Source organism: Mobula birostris, chromosome 4, assembly GCF_030028105.1.
Source record: "Mobula birostris isolate sMobBir1 chromosome 4, sMobBir1.hap1, whole genome shotgun sequence".
Taxonomy (NCBI): domain Eukaryota; kingdom Metazoa; phylum Chordata; class Chondrichthyes; order Myliobatiformes; family Myliobatidae; genus Mobula; species Mobula birostris.
Window position 1 is genome coordinate 90,227,966 of NC_092373.1, and position 22,925 is coordinate 90,250,890.

The window sequence follows — 22,925 nt, forward strand, 5'->3', positions numbered from 1 at the left end:
AGATAAAATCAAGGGAGCGAAATGGGTCAGAATTTGGAAAATCCTATTATTTCCATGCAATACCTTCAGCTTCACCCTTGTAACTGCAAAGTTAGAGATCCCCACATACAGTACCAAAATCTACTGACCAAGCTCCAACTGAAATCCAATAATGGAGTAAAAAACATTAAGATTCCCCATCACACACACTATGGAAATCAGTCAACAGAACACACTTCAGGTTAGACCTGGTACAGTTGTTTCATCCAGATGGAGATTTTATGTCTGGGATGAATTGAGCAAACAATGAATGCTAGCCTTCATTGGTTGGAGCATTGAGAATAAGAACCAAGAAGTCATGTTGCAGCTATTTAAAACATTAGCTAAGCTACAGATGGTCGTGATTTTTCACCCATGGTAGAAATGTCAAATACTAAAGGCTAAGGAGTTAAGGTGAGGAGAGAGAAATAGAGTTAATGGTTCTGTCAGCTGTTTGTCACTCCACAGATGCCACCTCACTGCTGAGTATTTCCTGCATTTTCTTTTTTGTGGCCGTGAGCAGGATATTGCTGAAAAAATCTTTCCACTGATGTTCCTCCATACCGCAGGATTCGTCAAAACAGTTTGCAGTCAATGTAATATTTTCAATGAGTAGTCACCGTTGTAATGCAGGAAACACTACTGACAACTTACACACAGCAATATCCCAGAAGCTGATAATGACTAGATTGTCTCTCTTGTGGTGAGCAGGGATGTGCCATTGTTCTTTAAAGTAAGGGTGCCTGGAGAATTATTTGAACATTTCATATGAAAGCTGGCATTTCAGACAGTGCAGCACTGCCTCAGTACTGCCCTGCAGCACTAGCTCAAGCCTCTGGAGTAACATCAGACAGAAAATTTCTAATGCAGGAGCAAGGCAGTGAGCCGATGTTGACTCAGGCTACTCTCTCTCTCTCTTTATCTATACGTGCACTTGGTTTCAAAGCGCTTTGTGTTATGGTGTATCCATCATGTTTTAGAACATGTGATATTTATTTTAATCCATGAAAAATTGAACCATGTGAGATTTTTAGGAGACAGTACAGAGGGAGCTTTATGCTTTATATTTTTATTATTATTATGTTTATTGTATATTATTACATGAGCATAATACTGTATTTATGTATGTCTGAAGCCTATTCATTAGCATAGAAAGATGCTGCATTGAACCATCAGTGCATTGTCCTCTGCTTTCCACTGACACTGTACACAAATACAGACCTTCCTAATTTTAATATGAAGCAGTTATGACAAAATGTACTCCAAACTATTTTATGAAAATGCCACACAATTTTGATCATCCTTATACTGTCAAGGACTGAGAGAACAAAGCATGGAATCCTGCTTCCTGAGTTCAGCCAGTAACACCATGCCAGGAACTGTCTGCTAAAATGGGCTCAAACTTGCTGTTAAAATATCAGCAAGACTAATGATGCAGCAACATCAGCTGAGGTCTGACAGCCTGTTACACATGGATATTCAAAAGTGGCATCCAAGTTGCTTCACTTCCCTGTGGGCTTTGTGACAATACAGTGAATAATGACAATGTTTGGCAGTCCTGATGTTTCAGCATCTGGCTCTCTCATTAGTCCAGAATGTGAGTCTGAAATCAGAATGTAAGGGGGTGCGTGGCCAGAACTGAGGGTGCAGAGAATGGCTGGAGCTGCAAATGTAGTCCAGAACCCCAGTGGACAGGAACATGAGCAGGTTTGCAGCAGAAGCTAGTCTGATGAGTTTGTATATTTGCCACCCTGAGATTCATTGGAAATGTTATTATACTACTGCGTAACATCGTAAAAATGTGCAATAGAGTTTGAGTATTAACAAGAGTAACATCCAGTCATCTAGAAAATCTGCTAGTCTGGCATTACCGAAATTCTAATGTGCTGGATGATCTGTAGTGTTGCTTCAGTTCCAATCCTTCCCAGCATTACATCCTTATTAGTTGGGCCTATGAAACTCAAGTTCATAAAGTTATATCTTTTGCAAGAGCCTTTTATTTACTCTTTACTTTGGGCTATTTTGAAACAGTTAATCAACTTCCTGGAAGCTGTACTTGACCATTACTGGGCCAGCATCGTGGTACAGCTGGTAGAGTGTTTTTCTCAAAGCTCCCGCAGTTCAGGTTCTATCCTGATGTGGAGTCTGCACATTCTCTTCGTAAGATTTCCTCATGGTGATCTGATTTTCTCCCAAGTAAAACAAAAGCATGTAGGTCAATAGGATATTTGACAGTTGTACATTACCTGTAAGGTGAAAGTTCAGTGGCAGAATCTAGGGAGAGTACAAGAGAATGTAAAAGAATGAACTGGGTTGAGGTAGGATTAAATGGGTTTGGATACAGAAGCCTGAGGCCCTCACCTCCAAGTTCAAGAACAGCTACCTCTCTCCAGTCGTTCAATTCTTGTACCAGCTTGCACAACCCTAATCACTACTTCAGTATAGCAACACCTAGACAATTTCGCAGTACAATGAACTTTGTTTTTTTTGTTCTGGTTACACTCTTTCTTGTATTATGGTTATATAACTTATAATTAATTTACGTTTTGCCTGTGAAAGTTGTGTCTCTAATGCTATGTGCCTGTGAAATTGATGTGAATATGTTTTGTGCATTTGGCAATAAACCAAGCCTTGGCATGAAAATGAGCATTTAATAGTTGATGTTGAATTGATGGGCTAAATGGCCTGTTTTCCGATTATATCTCTCCATGAATCTATAACAATAAAAAATCTGACCCTTTGAGTGATTTTAAGGACATCAATATCATAATTCTAAAATGTTGCCTTTATTTTTCTCCTCTCTTGATTCAATCTTCATTTCTGTCCTTTGTTTTGTCTTCTGCCAATCATTTTGATACTAAGCTCATCATCTTCAACATCCCTTCTTGTCAGCTCTTGCATTTAAATCTGTTTAAGGAGATATATCCTTGTTTATGAAAACTCCCTTTTGTCTCCAGTTACTTGATGTGCTGCTGTCACCTGCATCTTTAGTAGTTGGATGGGAAAAGGTATTTTAGCACCAAAAACATGTAGAGGCAGGACTAAGGACAGCAAATATTGCTGCAAATTTTGGCCATTGAAAACTGAGTTGTGTTAAAAAGCAGCAGACTGGCAGGATTGTGCCTACACCCAAAATGATGATATTGGTGTGAGCTGCCAACTCTGGTTTGACATATTCCTGCAAGCTTCAACTCTGAACTACCTCCACCCATTTTAGTCAAACAAGTATTTTAGTCTCTCTACAGTACATCAATATTTAAGAAGCAAAGGTATTAAGGAAAAAGATGAAAAATGTATTTGATGTGACAATATTTTTTGTTCTGCATTGGTCAACCTGTGTCTTTGAGTTTGGTCTTCAGTTGCTGGAAAATCGAGGGCAATCAAGGAAGGGTGACAATAACGTAGGGTGATGAGAGGCCAGCTCCAGTTTCAGATGAAAAACCACAGCTACTTTGTTCCTCATAGATAATTTGGCAGATGGCTTGCCACTGAAACCAATACCTGGAACACCTTTTTATTGTATTTTTTTGCTGGAGAGGAAAGCTCAGCTTTCATGTTTTGCAACAGCTTATTTCCATGGATTGCTTGATGGCGGTAGAGAGGCAATCTGTGGCAGGGAAGCAACCATAGTGGCTACATTTTGAAGCTGTGGTAACAGCACTTTTGCCAGAGAATATGGCCACTAACTTGACTCAGGACCCTCAATTCTTCACATCTTCTGATTTTTCCTTTGCCTTCAACCTCACTATTCGTCTCAGCCATCTGAAATTTGAAAGTGAAGAGATCCTCAAGGCTCCCTGCTCCTGTCTGGCGAGCTGCACAATACCCACAGATTCTCCTACACCTGGCAAACAGCTCCCTTTCTGTCCCTTTTCTCTCTCCTCCTGAACTACCTGCCTCTTTTCCTTCCTCCACACACTCCATTTGCTCATCACCCACACCCTCCCACTATTCCCATCTGCCACTTTCTCCATTTACTCCATGTTCCACTTTCCTCTCCTATCAGATTCCATCGTCTTCACCTCTCACCTCGCAAATTCTCTACTCTGCCACCTGCCTATTACCCACCCTCACCTGGATCCACCTAATACCTCAAATTCCAGCTCCATCCCTTCCTTCCAACATTTATACTGACTATCTCCCCTCTCTCTTTCAGTCCAAACAAAGGGTCTCAACCCAAAATGTTGACTGTCTAAGTCACTATTTCACTCCCTGGATGCTGCTAGCTCCTCCAGCATTTTGCTCCAGATTCCAGTTTCTGTATTCTATGGTTTCCATATGTCTGTGTACATTATATAAACATAATAGTGAGATACAGTATGAGGGAAAACAACATAGGGTTGTCATCCGTCCTCATGGAAAGCTATTGGGACAGGTTTCCAAAAGCCTGGTCAGAAAGTTTTTAAGAAATCTCTTTAAGACCAAGTTCAGTTTAATTGTCATTCAACTGTACATGAAATATCCATGAATACAGCCAAATGACATTCCACTGGAGCCAAGGCACAAAACACAGTACTAACAGTCATTCACAGCAGTAAGCACATATAGCACAAACAGTCACACGCAAAAAGAATATAATATAGCCTGAGTCCATGGATGTTGTCGGCAAGATTAAACACACAGATGAATACAATGCAGCTTGTCTTCCACCGAGCGAACATAGGAGAGCAGCATTGACTGGAGAGGCCAGCCCCCAGCCCCCAGTCCAGAATAGAGGCCATGCCACACTGCCCCGCTATCACATTTTCTGGATGGCTGCAACAGGCAGCAATGCGGCACGACGCTTAGTTTGTATTACAAGCACATCTCCATGGAGCATTGTCATAGGAGAGCAGCATCCATCATCAGGGTCTCCCACCACCCAGGCCATGCTCTCTTCTCACTGTGGCCATTAGGTAGAAGGTACTGGAGCCTCAGAACTCACAACACCATGTTTAAGAATAGTAATTACCCATCAACCACCAGGCTCCTGAACTGGAGAGAAGAAATTCACCCAATTTAACTCGCCCCATCACTGAATTCTTCCCAGAACCTATGGATTCACTTCCAAGGACTCTTCCTCTCATGTTCATGATATTTATTGCTTATTTATTATTATTATTATTATTTCTTTTTGTATTTGCACAGTCTGTTGTCTTTTGCACACAGGGTTAGAGCGGTCTTTCGTTGATTCTACTATCATTGATAGAATTATGAAGTATGCCCACAAGAAAATGAATCTCAGGGTTGTATATGGTGATGTAAATGTACTTTGATAGTAAATTTACTTTGAACTGAATTTTAAATTTCAAAAGAGGAGAGAGACCTTGGAGTGAATGAAACAAGAAACTGGATGTCCTTTTAAGCTACTTTTTTTGCATCATATTCCAGCCTTAAAATTTACATCTAATGTTTAATAAGTAATAGCATGCAAAGAATTCCTGATTGCTCATCACTTGCATTGCTTAGCACAACCAAGCAACACCTCTTGGTAATAAAAATGAGAATAGTGTAGACAGCGTCATCTCCACCATAAATTGAAATCAAATTTACACTTAATGCCCAGGAAGAAAGGACACTCCATTTAACAAAGATCTGGTGTTTTTTTTTACTGGTGGCTCATTCCAGGGGTTTTGGGATTAATGGCAAGTATGAATTGTGCTTTACAAGTTTGCTTTACTTATATCACTAGTGGCATTACTGTATTTTTATTAAGATTCAGTGAGGAATAGGCCCTTCCAGCCCTCCACGATGCCCAGCAATCCCCTGATTTATTCCTAGCCTAATCATGGGACAATTTACAAAGACCAATGAACCTACCAACCACAGTTTTTGGACAGTGGAAAGAAGCCAGAGCACCCACCCCAGAGGAAACCCAGGCGGTCACAAGGAGAACATACAAACTCCTCCCAGGCAGAGGCAGGAATTGAACCCCAGTCGCCTGTACTGTAAAGCATTGTGCTAACCTTTGCCACCCATGGTGCGCTGAATTAAAAGAATGAAAGGTGCTTCGCTTTTAATAGCATGCAATTATAATTTGTGAGATACCTAACTGAAAAAATAAAAATATTTCAACCTTTTTGAAGTGTGCTTAATAAAGCAGTCGTTTCTGTACAATCCTCTGGCTTTTGACGTGCTCTCTTCTCGACCAGTATTTTATCCTATCTCTCCATCTCCGGAACTCACTTTGATAATAGTTAACTAGAACTCACAGCTGCAACTTTGGTTATCAAACACCTCTCACAATAACAGATGCCCTAGGTGAGTCACAAGCTGTAATCTAACCTAGGGGTTCAGAAGCATAGATATCCAAGAGTTTATGAGTAAAATCTCATGAAGAGTTTCAGGAATTTTACATGATGACAGACAGATTAGAATATTTAGAAAGTAGAAGGAAAATACTGAAAAATTAATATTTTTGACAATTGAAATACGTAATATGCAAAGCAAGATTTCTTTTACTAAAACAACCACATTGTGAGAAAATCTTCCATTAAGCAGTTTTTGTGACATTGATTCCTTTTATAACATGAATGCCTTCACCCTGTCAAAAGCTTCAGTGCTGTTGCACTAGTTCAACAGGCAGAAGGCAAATGCAAAATAAGGTCATAAGATATAAGAGTAGTATCAGGCTATTCAGCCCATTGAGTCTGCGCTACCATTCAATCATTGCTGATCTTGTTTTCAAACTCATACCCCTGCCTTCTCCCGGAAACCCATAACCACCTGACCAACCATGAACCTATGAATATCTGCCTTAAATTTACCAAGTGACCTGGCATCCACAGCTTTCCATGGAAATAAATTCCAGATCCACCACCTTTTGCTGCAGAAATTCCTCCTCATCTCAATTTTAAAAGAACATCCATTTACAATCAATCCAGGCCTTTCAGTATCTGATAGGTGCCAATGAGAAACCCCCTCATCCTTCTGAATTCTACGTAGTATAGGCCCAGAAACATCAAATACTTCTCAAACATTAATCTTCCAATGTGACTGATAAAGTATTTGCCTCTACCACTACACCAGGCAGCGCATTCCAGACCTCCAATACTCTCTGAATTAAAAACTTACCCTTCACATCCCCTTTGAACCTAACCTCTCTCGGCTTCAATGCATGCCCTCTACTATTAGAGATTTCTATCCTGGGAAAAAGATACTCTCTGTCCACTCTATCTATGCCTTTCATAACCCTATAAACCTCTTTCAGATCACTCCTCAACCTCAGTCACTCCAAAGAAAAAAGCCTGGGCTTGTCCAGCCTATCGTGATAGCTCATGCCCTGTAAACCAGGCAGCATCCTGGTAAACCTCTTCTGCACCCTCTCCAAAGCCTCAACACTTTTGCTATAGTAGGGCGACTAGAACTGTATACAATACTCCAGAAGTGGCCTAACCAGAGCCTTATAAAGTTGCAACATAACCTCTTGACTTTTGAACTCAATGAGTCGACAAATAAAAGCAGGCATTCCATAAGCCTTCTTAACCATCTTATCAACCTGTGCAGTGGCTTTAATGGAGCTATGAACTTGGACCCACAAGATCTCTCTGCTCAGCAACACTGTTAAGTGTGTGTGTGTATTTGCTTGTGAGTGTGTGAGTGAGAGTGTATACGTGCACCCTGCACACTGACTACATAATCATTGCTTTCATTTATACAGTATATTATGATCTTCATAAAACATATTAAATCGTGAAAGAATCCCTTCTCATACTGTTTAGTTAATTTACTTGTAAATTACTCTCAGAAGGAAGCAAAAAGCCTAATTATCTCACCCCTGCTTTGTTAGTGATTGTAAGCCATGGAAGGAAAAAAGCAAAATAACATTGTCTTCCTTCAATCTCATTTAGTTTCCATTCTGAATACAAAGCAAGTATGAGGGCGAAAACTGATTGTCAGACTGGAGATTGCAATGGCATTGAGAGCCTTGTCCACCTTATCTCTATCCCTCCTCACCAATTCTCCTCCCACCCCAGGCACTCTCCCTGGTAACTACAAGAGCTGGAACACTTGCCACAAAGCCTCCTCCCTCATCTCCATCCAGGACCCTCTACAGGTGGGGCTCTCTCTCACCTGTGAATCCTATGCTGTTACGCACTTTATCCTGTGCTCCCATTGTGGTCTCCTCTACGTCAGTGAGAGTGGTCACATTTTGGGTGACAGCTTCACCAAGCAGCATTGTTCTGTCTGTCTTGCCAATTAGATTTCTCTCAGTGGCGATCTGCTTTAAGTTCACCCCCATTCCCACACTGGTATGTTTGTCCTTAGCCTCCTCCTCTGCAAAATCAAAGCTAAGTACAAATTAGAAGGACAGTACCTTGCCTTCCACCTGACCAGTCTCCATCAAATTCCATTAACCACTCCCTTCTGTCTCTTTGCCCTATTCTCTTTTTTCTCTCCTCCTGTTCCAACTTTCCACCCCCCTACTCTCTCCAACCGTCCATCACTCACAAACTCCTCCCAGTGGTTCCTCTCCTCAACTCCCTCATTTCATTCCACCTCTACCTTTCTCATCATAAGCATTTTTTAAATTGTATTTGTCATCTTGCAGTTTCTGACATAATTCCCATTCTCCTCCCCTCCTCACCTGGGTCCACATATCACCTGCCATCCCTTACTTCACCACCCCCACCCCTCTTTCTTCAAGACCAGGTGAAGGGTTTCAACATGAATCATCGAGGGTGTCCATTTCCCACCACAGATGCTGTCTGATCTATTGGGTTTGTCTAGCACTTCGTGTGTTGCTGAGAGTTGCAGGTATGTGCAGGAAAAAAAGAAGGAGAGGAAAGGGGTTCTTCTTCACCATTGATTCTTTTCCTCAAATTCCATCAGATCCTTCTAAAACACTATGTCAGTGACCAGGAGTGAGGTTTCTTTTAGAGCCTTTTGGGAGTCGCTAGCTACCAGCTCCCTGCTGACCAGAATCAGAATCAGGTTTATTATCACCGGCATGTGACGTGAAATTTGTTAACATAGCAGCAGCAGTTTAATACAATACTTAATATAGAAGAGAAAAAATAATAATAATAATTAAACTAATTACAGTATATCTATATTGAATAGATTTAAAAAGTACAAAAATCAGAAATACAGTATATTAAAAAAAGTGAGGTAGTGTCCAAGGGTTCAATGTCCATTAGGAATCAGATGGCAGTGGGGAAGAGGCTGTTCCTGAATCGCAGAGAGTGTGCCTTCAGGCTTCTGTACCTCCTAACTGATGGTAATAGTGAGAAATTGGCATGCCCTGGGTGCTGGAGGTCCTTAATAACGGACACTGCCTTTCTCAGACATCGCTCCCTGAAGATGTCCTGGGTACTTTGTAGGCTGGTTCCCAAGATGGAGCTGACTAGATTTACAACCTTCTGCATCTTCTTTCGGTCCTGTGCAGTAGCCTCTCCATACCAGACAGTGATGCAGCCTGTCAAAATGCTCTCCACAGTACATCTATAGAAATTTTTGAGTGTATTTGTTGACATACCAAATCTCTTCAAACTCCTAATAAAGTATAGCTACTGGCTTGCCTTCTTTATAACTACATCGATAGGTTGGGACCAGGTTAGAATCTCAGAGATCTTGACACCCAGAAAATTGAAACTGCTCACTCTCTCTACTTCTGATCCCTCTATGAAGATTGGTATGTGTTCCTTCGTCTTACCCTTCCTGAAGTCCACAACCAGCTCTTTTGTCTTACTGACGTTGAGTGCCAGGTTGGTGCTGCAGCACCACTATTATGCCCTCTCATCACCACCTGAGATTCTACCAACAATGGTTGTATCGTCAACAAATTTGTAGTTGGTGCTTGAGCTATGCCTAGCCACACAGTTATGTTTATACAGAGAGTAGAGCAGTGGGCTAAGCATACACCCCTAAGTTGCACCAGTGTTGATTGTCAGTGAGGAAGATATGTTATCACCAATCCGCACAGACTGTCATCTTCTGGTTAGGAAGTCGGGGATCCTATTACAGAGGGAGGTATCCAGAGGCCCAGGTTCTGCAACTTCTGCAACCAGAAGCTGCTGCCCATTTTGAGCACAAAGTTGACTAGAAGTGTACCACACATACTAGGGATTAAAACTCCCTCAGAAAACTCACACTAGTGAATGCATTCATGTTACAGATTCTACAGATAGTGCAATATTACATGATAACGTAATATAATCAATGCCATCTCTAATCCTGACCTGGGCTGCTAAGCAGGGATCATTGTAATCCATTGAGATAATCTTCCATAAGATCCACAAAGTCCCCTTTGGGCATCTAGCTTGAGGGAATGCAAGTTTCCCAATCATTTGAAAAACGGAATGCATTTTTTTTGCACTTGGTGTTTTCAAGTTATTGATTTAAAATGTTTTGGCACGTTATGGGTTCACAGAGAGGTTCTCCAATTGTAGACATTGCACAATGTAATTAGCTTGGCATGAGAGCGTTTGCTGACGGGATTTTTTGATAGAATTCTAGCCTTTAATTGCACTCCTACTATACTCCTTTTATTCATTTTATTTAATCTTTCTTTCTGTAGAGTTATGATGTGTATCGCTCTTTTTAGTGCACTGTGGAGCTGCTGGATCTGAGTTATACTATCAATTATGCAATGAGGGAATGCTTCCCTGAATATAGAGAGAGCTCCAATGATCTGCCGCTATCTTTCTGGGAGCACTAAAGAACTGACGGAGCTTCTCATAGCAATGCCAAAAACTCACATACTGCATCAATCATTTGACTGAGGGGACTTCAACTAATTTGACTAATTATTTACAAGTATCACATTCACAAGCTCAGAAGAAGATGAGATTGTGAGTAAGGAGGAGGAGGAGGTAAAAAAAATGAGGGATATAGGCCAGTTGAGTGACTGGCAAGAATATGACATATGGAAAATAATGTGGAAAAATATGATGTTTTTTTTTACATGCTGGCACTGCGGTGCATAAATCAAAAAATCAGATTATTTTTAAAGTGGTGACAGACTGGATAATGTTGCTGTTCAAAGCGACCTAGGTGTCCTTGTACATAAGCCACTGAAGGCCATCTTGTAAATAGAGCAAACAATTAAGAAGGAAAATAATATGTTGACCATTATTACAAGAGGATTACGACACAGAAGAGGAGGATAGTGGGACAGTGCTGTAGCTGCTACCTCACACTCCAGTGAAGTGGATTCAATCCTGACCTCGAGTTCTGATTGAGTTGGCTTGCATGCTCTCTGTGCAACCATGTGGGTTCCCCCCAGGTGGCCTGATTTCCTCGCACATCCCAAACACATGTATGTTGGAAGGTGACTTGGCCTCTGTAAGTTATCCCTGAAAGATAGATGAAGGGTAGAATCTGAGGGAATTGATGAGAATGTGGAGAGGATTAAAATGTGATTGGTATAGAAATAGTGTAAGTCTGTACAGACTGAAGATCATTACTTTATACTACAGTTATAAAGGGCTTGGTTTCAGTCACCTTACCAAACAAGACCATGAGACATAGGAGCAGAATTAGGCCATTCAGCCCATTGTATCTGCTCTGCCATTCCATCATAGCTGATCTATTTCCCTTCTCAAACCCATTCTCCTGCCTTATTCCCATAACCTTTGATGCTCTTACTAATCAAGAACATAACACCCACTGCTTTAAATATACCCAATGACTTGGCCTCCTCCAGGGTTTGTAATAATAAATTCCACAGATTCACCATGCACTGGCTAAAGAAATACTTCCTCATCTCTGTTCTAAAGGACACCCTTCTATTCTGAGACTGTGCCCTCTGGTCCTAGACTCACCCACTAATGGAAACATTGGTTCCTGTTCCACTCTGTCTAGGCCTTTCAATATTCACTAGGGTTCAGCAAGATCCCACTCTCCCACCCCACATATTCTTCTGAACTCCAATGAGTACAGGCCCAGAACCAACAAGCGCTCCTTGTACATTAACCCATTCATTACTGGGATTATTCTCATGAACCTCATCTGGACCCTCTTCAATGCCAGCACATTCTTTCTTAGATAACAGGCCCAAAACAGTTCACAATACTCCAAGTGTAATCTGATCAAAGGCTTATAAAGTCTCAGCATTACGTCCTTGCTTTTATATTCTAGTCCTCTGAAAAAGTCTCCATCCTTATTACCAACTGAAGCTGCAAGTTAACCATTAGGGAATTCAAGTCTCCTTGCACGTCTGATTTCAGAATTCGCTCCCCATTTAGAAAATGGTCTATACCTTTATTCCTTCTGTCAGACTGCATGACCATACACTTCCCTAAATTGTATCTTCTTTGCCCATTATCCTAATCTGTTCAAGTCCTTCTCAACACTAGCTGCCCCTCCACTTATTTAAATGTTTCAGAACAGAGTCCAGCATAGATTGACTCAATAATCTTGCCATAATCTTATTAAAAACCACAACGGGCTCAAAAGTGCTGGTGACCTTATCTTGGTTCTGCTCATTAGACAAGGAAATATGTTGGGGCGTATAACAATGAAGGTTGAAGAATTCTTGGGAGTTAGAAATGCTGTGGTTTTCCCTGACTGGCAACAAGATTAAATTGATTTATAATGCCCTTCACCTAATGTAATGAGGAAGAGATACAGGTATGTCTTGGAGGCTATACTCTAATGTAAGGTTTCAGCCAAGATTTTCTCCTATGGAAATTGCTAATGGATAACAGCCAGGCAGTAAGGTTTGAATGATTATTTACTATAAATGGTTTAGTGAGTGAACAATAAGCAGGTAATGGATGCATTACGGTATTATAGAATTTTTAACAGAACCTCTAAAAGTCAATAAAAAAACAAAAGGTTGTTGGAACTCTTGTCATTGTACAGGCTCTGTGGTGAATTCTGAATAAGACCGCAAGCAACTGAGGTTACATCGACAACACCGAATATTCTAAAATATTCCTAAAATTAGAGAAGTTAGATGCATTTTAAAATTCTACTGTAAAATAAATGATTGGATGTGTTCAATCAGAGATAATTTTTCTCTCCCAAGTCCATTAGTTCACACTGGAATCTGATACTACATGTTCTATTTGTTCTCTGGAGACTGTTTTCAATGTATGACCCTACACACTGAGCACTGACAAGCTATTGAACTGCAGAAAACTCATACCCAAGAGAAAAACATATGTACACTCTCCTGAAGGGTGATTAGGAGTGGGAACACTGGACAAAATTTCTCCATGTTAAGGCTGAAGGACACTTAACAGTAACAGAGACTTTTCCGTGATCCACATCAGGTCTTATTCCTTGTACTTTTCTCATTATATGGATAGAATTGCGTACTTACTGGTGGACATGAGGAATGGTGGTCAATTTAGTTTTAACATAGAACATTGTTTTTAGATAAGTGCAGATAGTTGAATGGGAGATGAAATTGGAATTCAAACCTGTTTACAATTTAAATCTCTTCCTAAGTGGCACAGTTGCTTCTTTTTTTTATTATGAGCAAAGATAGTCAATTGTCATATAAACAAACAGGGAAATTGGACATTACATAAATACACCTTGTACTGTGCTCACAACCTTCCATAATAGGTTTCTGCATCCTAAAATTCTCTATCTGTATTTCAGAATATCCCTTCAAAATCATTGGCATCCTGGACCTCAACAATACCTTTGCCCTCCTCCATTTCTGATCATGTTCCCATTCCCAGTTGACCCCCTTCACCATTGTGGGGAGGGAAGGGTGGGCATTTAGCTGCCTAAGCCTTTGAATTCTCCCAGCAAACCTGTCTCCATTTCTCCATTTCTCCTATTTCCAGTCTGGCATCTTGACCAGCATTTTTCTCATTGTTCCTAGGAATATCTCGATCTGTAAGGGAAACATTCTAATCTTAAAAATTGTAAACAGAAATCGCTACTTACACAGTTGCAATTGCACACTTCCATCTCGTTGTTCAGTCACCACCTCCCCGTTTTGCCTTTTTCATTGTGCTAAAGGGAAATTATACCATTACACTTCCTCCTGCTATTTGATTTCCTTTAAAGAGATTGTGCGATTTGCATCACAAATCTAGGAAGTTGTAAATGGACGTGTATTGTGTTCAGTCTCACCTGCACCGGGGTTTGTCAATCGAAAGATTTGAACTCTCTCCGGTATCTGTAATGTCTCTGTGAAAAACACACTTTCAAGCACCTTGTAAATAACATAAAGTTAAACACTCTCCCTTTGAACGAGGAAAGAACAGCTCTTTGATTCGCGGGTCTTGCAAATTCCCGAGTGAGATCGCAGAATCAGTCAACGGATGTTCTAATCGACTTTTTTTGTGTGTGTGTATCATTTCTAAGTGTAATCAGGAATCAGGTATGTAAGGAGATGGGAGAGAGCGTGGCATTGGGTTGGCGTCGGATTGACGGATGGGTAGGCAGATGAATATAAATGAACTGGTGTGATTAGAGGGGGAAATATTTTTTCTCCTTTTATTCAGTAGATCAGTTGAGTTTTGTTATGTATAATTCCCTTATATCAAGACAGGCAGGGAATAAACCTTCATGTAAATCATTTCGTCAGCTGGAACCCTATTAAAATCTTTGAGTTTTATTCTCGCTCCCTCTGACTGCCACGCAAGATTCCTATTTTCTTATCAGTTCATTCACCCTTTACATTTCTGAAATTAGAAAGAAAACACCACCCCCTCCTTTACCATAGCTTCAACCCTAGCGCCTACCCCAGCGCAAGATTTGAAAGGGACTTGGGGGCGGGAGCAGGCATCCTGCTCTCCTAAAAAAATGCAACTAGATCCAATTACAGATAATGCCTCTGGAAAAAATAATGTTGGGCTGATGCCTGTTTGACATTAAGAGGAAGACGGAATGAAACAACCAAAATCACAACTTTAGATAGTCTTCTTCAGACCTAACCTGGTTGACTCGTAATCTTTAAATTTATGTCTTTTGCCTGCTACAACAAAACAGATTCCAAATAAAAATCATTAGTTAAAGACATGGGAAATATCATGCCAAGTCTTAGCTCTGTATACTGTCTTGCAGCGTGGATCTGGTGTTAGTGATAGGAGGTAACATGCCTAGTCCCGCTTTAATGTTAAACAGCCTTTGGATCTCGGGTTAGTTTGTAATGACAGTGAGGAGTTAGCATGTAGTGGAAAGGGACAAAACGCGCACACTTCTAATGTCAGACCTCCCATTAAAAGCCTGATTTTTTTTTAATGGGAAACGCATTTTCCCCATGGTAAACCAGGATTCTGAAACTCCCGGCCACTTGTAAAGAAAACACTCATCCTTACATTAATAATTTCAATCGCTTTAAAAAAAATCGTCTCATTTGCTGTAAAATTAGCAGAAAATTAGCAAGGTTGCTTTATTTGTTACAATGCATTTTAAATTGCGAATAGGGTTAGAGAGGAAGAGAGGGTTGAGATCAGGGTTGAGAGTGGTTGGGAAATCTGTGTACACGCCAATCCACGTCGTTATACTTTTTTTTTACTTTTATCACTAAATTAAGCATATAAATTACATTAAAGCATCCGACTGTCGTATTAAATTAAATAAAATAAAGGCCAATTATCCGCTCCTTTTATGTGACGCGAAGCTGCAGCCCCGTTTGAAAGGAGTCCGGAAAAGATAAGGAAGATTGAATTGAGCATATGATCCTCTGACTTTTTGTTCGGAAAATATAAAAATGCCGAGACGCAGTTAAAAAAAGATCTATAGGCTCACTGCTATTGCACTGTGCAATTTCCCTTGTGATACAACAGAGCTCTTTCAATATACAAAAGGCAGATTTATTAATGAACATTCGGCGATTTAAAATAAACATAACATATTAGAACTGCTCCTTGCAGGAGAAGTGGAGGAGGATGGGTTGAGGCGGGGGTGGGGGTGTCAGACAGCCTGCGTGGAGTTTGATACCGTGAGCACTCTATGCAAAATAATAAATCTGTATTCTGCGGGAATTATAGATAAATGGACGGACAAACATTCTGATGCAGAGACTAGATGCTTTCTCATTAACCATTTAAATGCCGCTTTTGTTTCCCCTGCTTCTCATTGCGGAGGCTTTCCAAAATAATATCTTCGTCAATTTCAAATAACAATTCACAGAATAGAAAAGCAACAGGGAAGCAACCCATTGAAACTTAGCATAAAACCCGAAAATGCTGGAAATACCCAACGGGTCAGGCAGCATCTGTGGAGATAGAAACAGAATTAAATATTTCGTCTGAATGGTTTAAACGCGTATTTTCAGTTTTCTGCTCTTTAAAAGCTTTAACTTCATGACTGCAAATGCCGTGAAGAAAATATTCATCTTTTATTTTGCAAAACCCCTTTCAGTAAGGGAAACTTCAAAGTGTCGGAAAAATGCACGTATCAAAATACATTGATTCTCATCCTGTTATCTTCAACTGACTGCCAATACACAACAGCAGTTCAATGCCTATCACTTCCTGATTTTTATTTGTTTGTTCAGTAGATCGGACTACAAAAGGTCAGAAATAAACGTAGACTCTAATAGGAAATATGTTTGTGTGTCGATGAAACGACTATTGATATCTTAACTGCTTGAGGATATTTCAGGGTACGAGTATGCCGTTTCTGTTGACATTAGACTTACAGTAAACAAACTCATTGTGTAGATAGTATACATTTATCCTGCAATATAATTTACATACGAAATATTATAGTCCATGTGCTCCAACACAAATATAAAAAAAGTCATCTTTAATACATTTTTGCAAAAAAAAACCGGGGAAATAGTCTGTAACGGGGAGGAGAAACCAGTAGTATAGTAATATCATTCCTATATTCCAAAGATGAATTTGCATGCTTTAGGATTAACACTAAAAAAGTCCATATTCAGTTCCCATCAAGTATCACCATAAATTACAGAACCCAGATAAGGACTCGAGAATGTAATAAGGCACGAGATGCTGGTTTTATATTGAATTGCACCTTGGGCGATAGTGCAGAATACAGAGAGAAAAAAAACTTCTTCGAGCATATGTTCTTGCCAGATAAGTAAACATTCTGGATGCGAAATGTAAATTTTAATTAGGAAGTAATGCCATTACACCTCAGTGTGTTAATCCTGTACCCACCACCGTGACACAACACAACCCCATAAACTGTGTGAGACAGAAAAAAAATCCAGCCTCACGCCACTTTTCCCTACAAACCAATTGTTTTCATATTTTACCTCTTTGAGTTAATGCCGTGTTAAACTGTCTGTAATTATTAATTCCGCGACTCCCTCTTATTAAACGCTGCGCCCAAAAAAAAATGTTTCATGTTATCCTTTAACTGGAGTCATTTGATATGCCTAACATATTCTCTTATATTACTTGTAATTATACCGAGGCATTTGCATCTGAGAGGGCTATTTAACGTTTACTTCGCCGATTGATCTTTTTTTAATACTGTACTTTGAAATTCTAATAAGCATCACGGACCCCAGGAAATCCTCGCAAGAAATGATTTGATCGCACAAACCATTCACAGGACGTTGGCTCCGATTGTCCAACATCAATAGGAAATAAGAATAAAAAATATATAGAGAGAGAGAACAGCGGATTTTCCCTCTAGGGAGTTGATCAACAACGCGAAGGAAGGGAGAAAGATGAGAATTAGCGCGGTGAAGCGAGCAGAGGGGAAATCAAAGTGATAAAGAAGAGAGGGGAAGCATACTGGGGTGCTTTATGTTTGTTTGTGTTTCGGGTTACTGAGAAACTAAAAATTTTCGGCGCTTGTTTGCCAGGTGTGCATAAATAAACGTTTTAGTGCAGTTGGGATGACAACTTTTGGCAACCGTGCGAACCGCTGTGGGACCCGCTCCTATCATCAACTGAGCAGAGCCTGAACACGATGCCAGCTTCAAATCTCGTCACTCCGGCCGTTCGCTGTTCGCCCAACCATCTCACTTCAGCAGCCAGGTAGCAGCGACTTGCAAGCAAAGTGTCTTTAAAGACAATTTGTTTGATATATATATTAAACAAATGGTCTTTAAGGGTCATATAGATATATATAATTATCACCAATAATGGTCCTATCCCTCTGCTCCACGGTTAGATTGTGAAATTGAAAATGAAACAATTGACTAAGAGTTCACGTCAAAATTAGAATCTGGGAAGTAAATTTTGATTAGGCAAGACTTCTTGTTAGAGCGGAAATAACTTCAAGGTGTTATAACTTCTTGCAACTTTAATCCAAAAATATTTGAAACTGTATCATTTGAATTATTAATAGATATTTCTTGAATAAAAATTCCCCACCTTCCACGAAGAATTTTAGGTATTTATTATGCAGTTTTTAATATCCTTCTGCCCCCTTTCCCTGAAATATTCATACCGATATTTCGTTGCCTGTTGCTCTGACGCCGGAATCAGGTTGCTAATCTGGTTTGATTTACCTGTACCATTTAGCATTATCTCCACTGAGTTCCCGTGCCTGCGAGCTCATTTTACTGTCCGAGACAGGGACGATCGGATATGCCCGCACATTATAGGGATTGGTGCAAAGGTTGGGGAGAGACTCCCTAAACAGGAGTTGTGCTGTTTCCCTGTCATTAATTCTCTGCCCTTCTGATGTTTAAGGGCAATGGTCCAACTATGCGTTGGCATGAAAAATACTTTCACATTCTTAATGAGTATTTCCTAATGCAACACTTCTCTCTTAGTAGTTTGTACTTAACTTACTTCGCTTCTTTCTGGATTCTATCCGTATTAAGTTTCCATTCTCCCCTCGTCCTTACCATTCTTACCTAATGCCCATTTCCCATCGCCCGCATTGCCCAAGTACTATGCCGAGCCAGCAACTGCAGGGAGTGACGGCCGTATTATTGTAATATGAAACCCCGCGCTAAGTGTTTGAAAATAGAGATTTCAGGTGCGCTATTTGTACCTGTCTGTTTAGTGATTTTATTTACGTATTTTTGTGTTAAAAATTAAGAAGGTTTGTACTGAGCTTTCTGGGTGAACTAGTTTAACAGGAACTAACTGCCTCCGGGAGTTACGAGACTCGACAAGTGACATCAGACTTCAGAATATCAGTTCATTCAGGTGTCGAGTCGATTAGCAAAACAGAATTTGTTTTGCCTTTTTTGGGGGAAAAATAAATAAGATTGCTTGTTAAAGTGCGAATGAGCTAACCAAGAGTTAAACAATTTGTTAAAAGCGACCTGTCTGTGACAAGAATTCTCGTCAGCACCTTTGGTTTTTAGCACAGAGGACCTTTAATACCTCAACTAAGCCATGATTCATAATATTTCAGTTCTGACCACTCCTGATTTACGTGATCTTAACATTTAAAAACAAAACAGACTCTACACATAGGAATCAGATCGGTAACTCTTCGCTTGGACCCGGAAACCGATCGCGGGAAAGAGAAAGACATATATGTTTGAACAGAAACCATGTATTATTTTTTTAAAACCGTTCTACTGATTGCATTGTTTAGCTGCTAATCCAAAGGGGTACGCGAATGTGCCACATAATCTATTCAGGAAATCTGAGAGGGACTGATTTTAAACTAAGGATAAAGCCACAGCGAGTTCCGTGTGCGTGACAGAGTACTGAACTTCATTTTTAAACCAAACTTGGCAGCCTCAACTGTTCAGCTTTCTTCTGACACCGACTGCGTTGCCGTTTTTTTTCTTGTTGGGAATCTTTATTTACTTGTTAAAAGGAAGAGGTAGACTTCTCTGACACCATAATTTGGCCAGGTCCATTCTGTGAATATTTCGAGCCTGTGTCTTAATCGTCCAACCTGGATCATGACGCTTAGAGCAGGCTCATTCTGTGCCGATGGTTTTTATTTCGTCCCGGCATGCACGCCACAACACTGTCGGGACTGAGTCATAATACAAACAGCCACCTCCATTGATATTCAAGGCAACCAGATGGATGATTGCATTCCCTTCTGCAAAAGGCTGTGGGTCGAGTGCCATCGCTATTTGTACTTGCAAAGACGACTCATTATCCTTCTGCATAATATTTTGCCGTAATACTTAAACCATTTAATCTTAAACTCCATCTCAGATTTTTGGCGAATGAAGTGGCATTTTAAGATATGACAGAAAAAGGCGACAGGGAACTATCTAGTAAAACTATCTAAAGTTAGGGATGTGAAAAAAAAATCAAAGTGCGCTTAGTTGTTCCCAATCCAGGTAAAGGACCACCACACCTCGTCGGTTCATATTACATCTAAAGTATCGACGCAAATAAGTATTAAAATAGCAATGCTATTAAATGTGTACTGACATTCGTTTGACCTGATGCACCACTGGGTGTGATCTGAATTAGTTTGAGAGTTCATTACCTGAAATCTCTAACCAATGCATACCACACTAACGATTAACCCTGGCCTGGCATTTCCACAGAACCAAGCAGTCAAGGTGGCTCTCGAATAGCCGGCGTGCAAGGCTCGGCGCTTCTCAGTTTCATTAAGGATGTAGCGGTGTAGAATAATCGGCTCTTTGCCTTCATCTTTAGAACAGCACTCTTAACCAAACAAGAATAATTAATATCAAGCAAGGAATCGGATGGTACTATTTATAAGAAGGTCAAATTTTATCTTCTATTAACTTCAAGACTCGCTAACTCTCTTACAGTGAGTTAAACATTTCTAATTTAATCACGAAGGGTAAAAGATGCGTTTCACGCATTTAGGGCGCATTTCCCTCTTATACCAATGCGATTGACACTCGTTTAGCCACTTGTGAGATTATATTGTGAAATATTTATTGTGAGTTCACACGCAGGTGGATTCCAGTTTCCAACAAACATACTATATTCTGCATATATTAACGTTTGTAGACATCTTGTCTTTATTTAAAACATTGCCTGTGTTCAACAACTGAACAGAGTTACGAGGTAAAATCCTTCTGGATACAGTTTGTATTTGAGACATACCCTTTTTAAAACATATTTAAATTGTCATTTTTTAAAAAAATAACCAACGTTATTGACTTCACGTCTGAAGTTCGGTCTGAAATAAAAACCGTGATCAGATTCCAATGGACGATCAGAAATACAAGTGAGGACTCTGTCTAATATAAGGCAGTCAGTGCACTTAAACTCTGTCCATCTTCGCTAGGTTATGAACAACCCCTCACTTATCGTTAATTTTAAAAGTTATTTCGCAATCCCCAACGAAACTGCAACGTCGTCCAGACATGGTGGCAACGTTTTAATACAAGTCTTGTTTCCGATGTGCAAAGGAAATTTGAGGACTTGTAATAATTCAGTTCCAAAACAAAATGACCACGTGGTATTATAGACCAATATACATGTTAATAAATAAAACCGAGAAGCTGCCAAATGTTTAAGTGGCAGCGTTTCAAACAAAACATCTACAATTATACAGCCAGTTATCCGCCGTCTGCAGCACATCCAAGTCTCATGCTACAGACAGTCTCCGTCACAAAGTTCCCTTCTCTTAGAATCTGTGATCAGAATAGGGACAGAGTTTCAATTTTTTTCGAGCCTTTAGTGTACATGCAATGTAAATTTTAAGATCAGAGGCAGTCTTTTATAATTATATATATTATTTTATATATATATATATATATTTCTCTCCCTGTTTTACATTGCAAGGTGCTCGTGCCGGGGTCGGGAGAGATTGATCCTCATTTCGTTTTGCTTGTTCCAATACTGTTCCGGGCCTCAGGAGTCGGGATCGCTGAAGATGACCGTCTTTCTGTTGTTGTTGCTGTTGGTCGCGTTGTACATGCAATGCAGAATTCAAGTTCACAAGTCTTTTGCTTGGTGTTCTTAACCTACATGGTTGCAGCGTGCGCCGAAGCATAAGGGTCTATCCCGCCTTTGGTCATTCCCGGGAAAAGTATGTAAGCAACTGGGGGCTGTAAACTCGAGGCGGACCAGGCGGTACAGTTACAGGGGACCACATAACCAGGGTTGGTGGGCGATGGGTGGGTGTGCGTATGCTGGCTTGGGCAACTCAAACTGCCGAATGCTCCGCTTTGATAGCCCAAGGTGGATGCGTAGGGCAGGGTGGTGGCAAGGGTGTGGGGCACCTCGGTCATCTTCTGGATGGCGCTGGAGCCGAACTGGCTGGGGTCAAGCAACGAGTAAGGCGCCGAGGTAGGCGGGAGGAAAGCTCTGGCTTTCTCGGATGCACCCAGGAGAGAGTCGGCGGCAGACATCGAAAGTCCCGCGGCCTTCAAATGATCAGTGTCCCCGAGGTAAGGCAAAGGAAAGACGTACCTGTCTTTCTTTAGCAGGTTCTTGGGTTTGCGCCGAGGCCGATACTTGTAATCTGGATGTTCTTTCATGTGCTGCGCTCTTAATCTCTTGGCTTCGTCAATGTACGGTCTCTTTTCAGCCTCCGACAGCAGTTTCCACTCAGCGCCCAGTCTTTTACTGATCTCGGAATTGTGCATTTTGGGATTGTCTTGGGCCATCTTCCTCCTCTGACCCCTCGACCAGACCATGAATGCGTTCATGGGCCTCTTGATGTGGTCCGCGGGTTTGGACATCCTGGCGCAAAGAGAGCGAGCACAGAGGATCGACTTTGGAAAGCAGCGCCCCCGAGATGAAACAGCTCACCTCTCTCTGAAACAACACTCACTCACACACAAATCTTCCTTTAGCAAATCATTGCGGCCGCAGTCGAAAATCAAGGTTTCTTTTTTGTAACAGCAGAAGCTCTTCTTTAAAAAAAAACCTGAATAAACTCGACAAAAGATTGCAAAGACCTGAGTTCTTCAGCTAAGTTGCTCCGATGATCAATTTAGTAGGGCGTTTTGTTTTGCAAATATATTTTTTTCTTTCTCACGCTGTTCTTTTTTTCTCTTCCTTTTTTTCCCTCCTCCCGTCGGAGGCGTCCGGTCAGCTAGAGCACCTGGACAGTAAATGAAGAGGAAATCTCGTGATTTCAAGTCAAAGAGCGGCGGAGTTCAAAGCTCCAGAAGGGTTTGTGAAGTGCTCCCGAGTCCGCACGCGAAGTGACACAATCACTGGGCGTTTACCAAA

General features: G+C 40.7%; 1 protein-coding gene across 1 annotated transcript; it reads right to left on the reverse strand.

The window, feature by feature from the left end:
* Positions 1-21,709: 21,709 nt before the first annotated feature.
* On the reverse strand, positions 21,710-22,429 carry sox14 (SRY-box transcription factor 14). The gene has a single exon (XM_072254664.1). The coding sequence runs from the start codon at positions 22,427-22,429 to the stop codon at positions 21,710-21,712; it is 720 nt and encodes a 239-aa protein (XP_072110765.1).
* Between the last annotated feature and the right edge of the window lie 496 nt (positions 22,430-22,925).

Excerpts from the sequence above, each read along its gene's own strand:
- sox14 (XM_072254664.1), bottom strand. The coding sequence starts at position 22,429 with ATGTCCAAACCCGCGGACCACATCAAGAGGCCCATGAACGCATTCATG.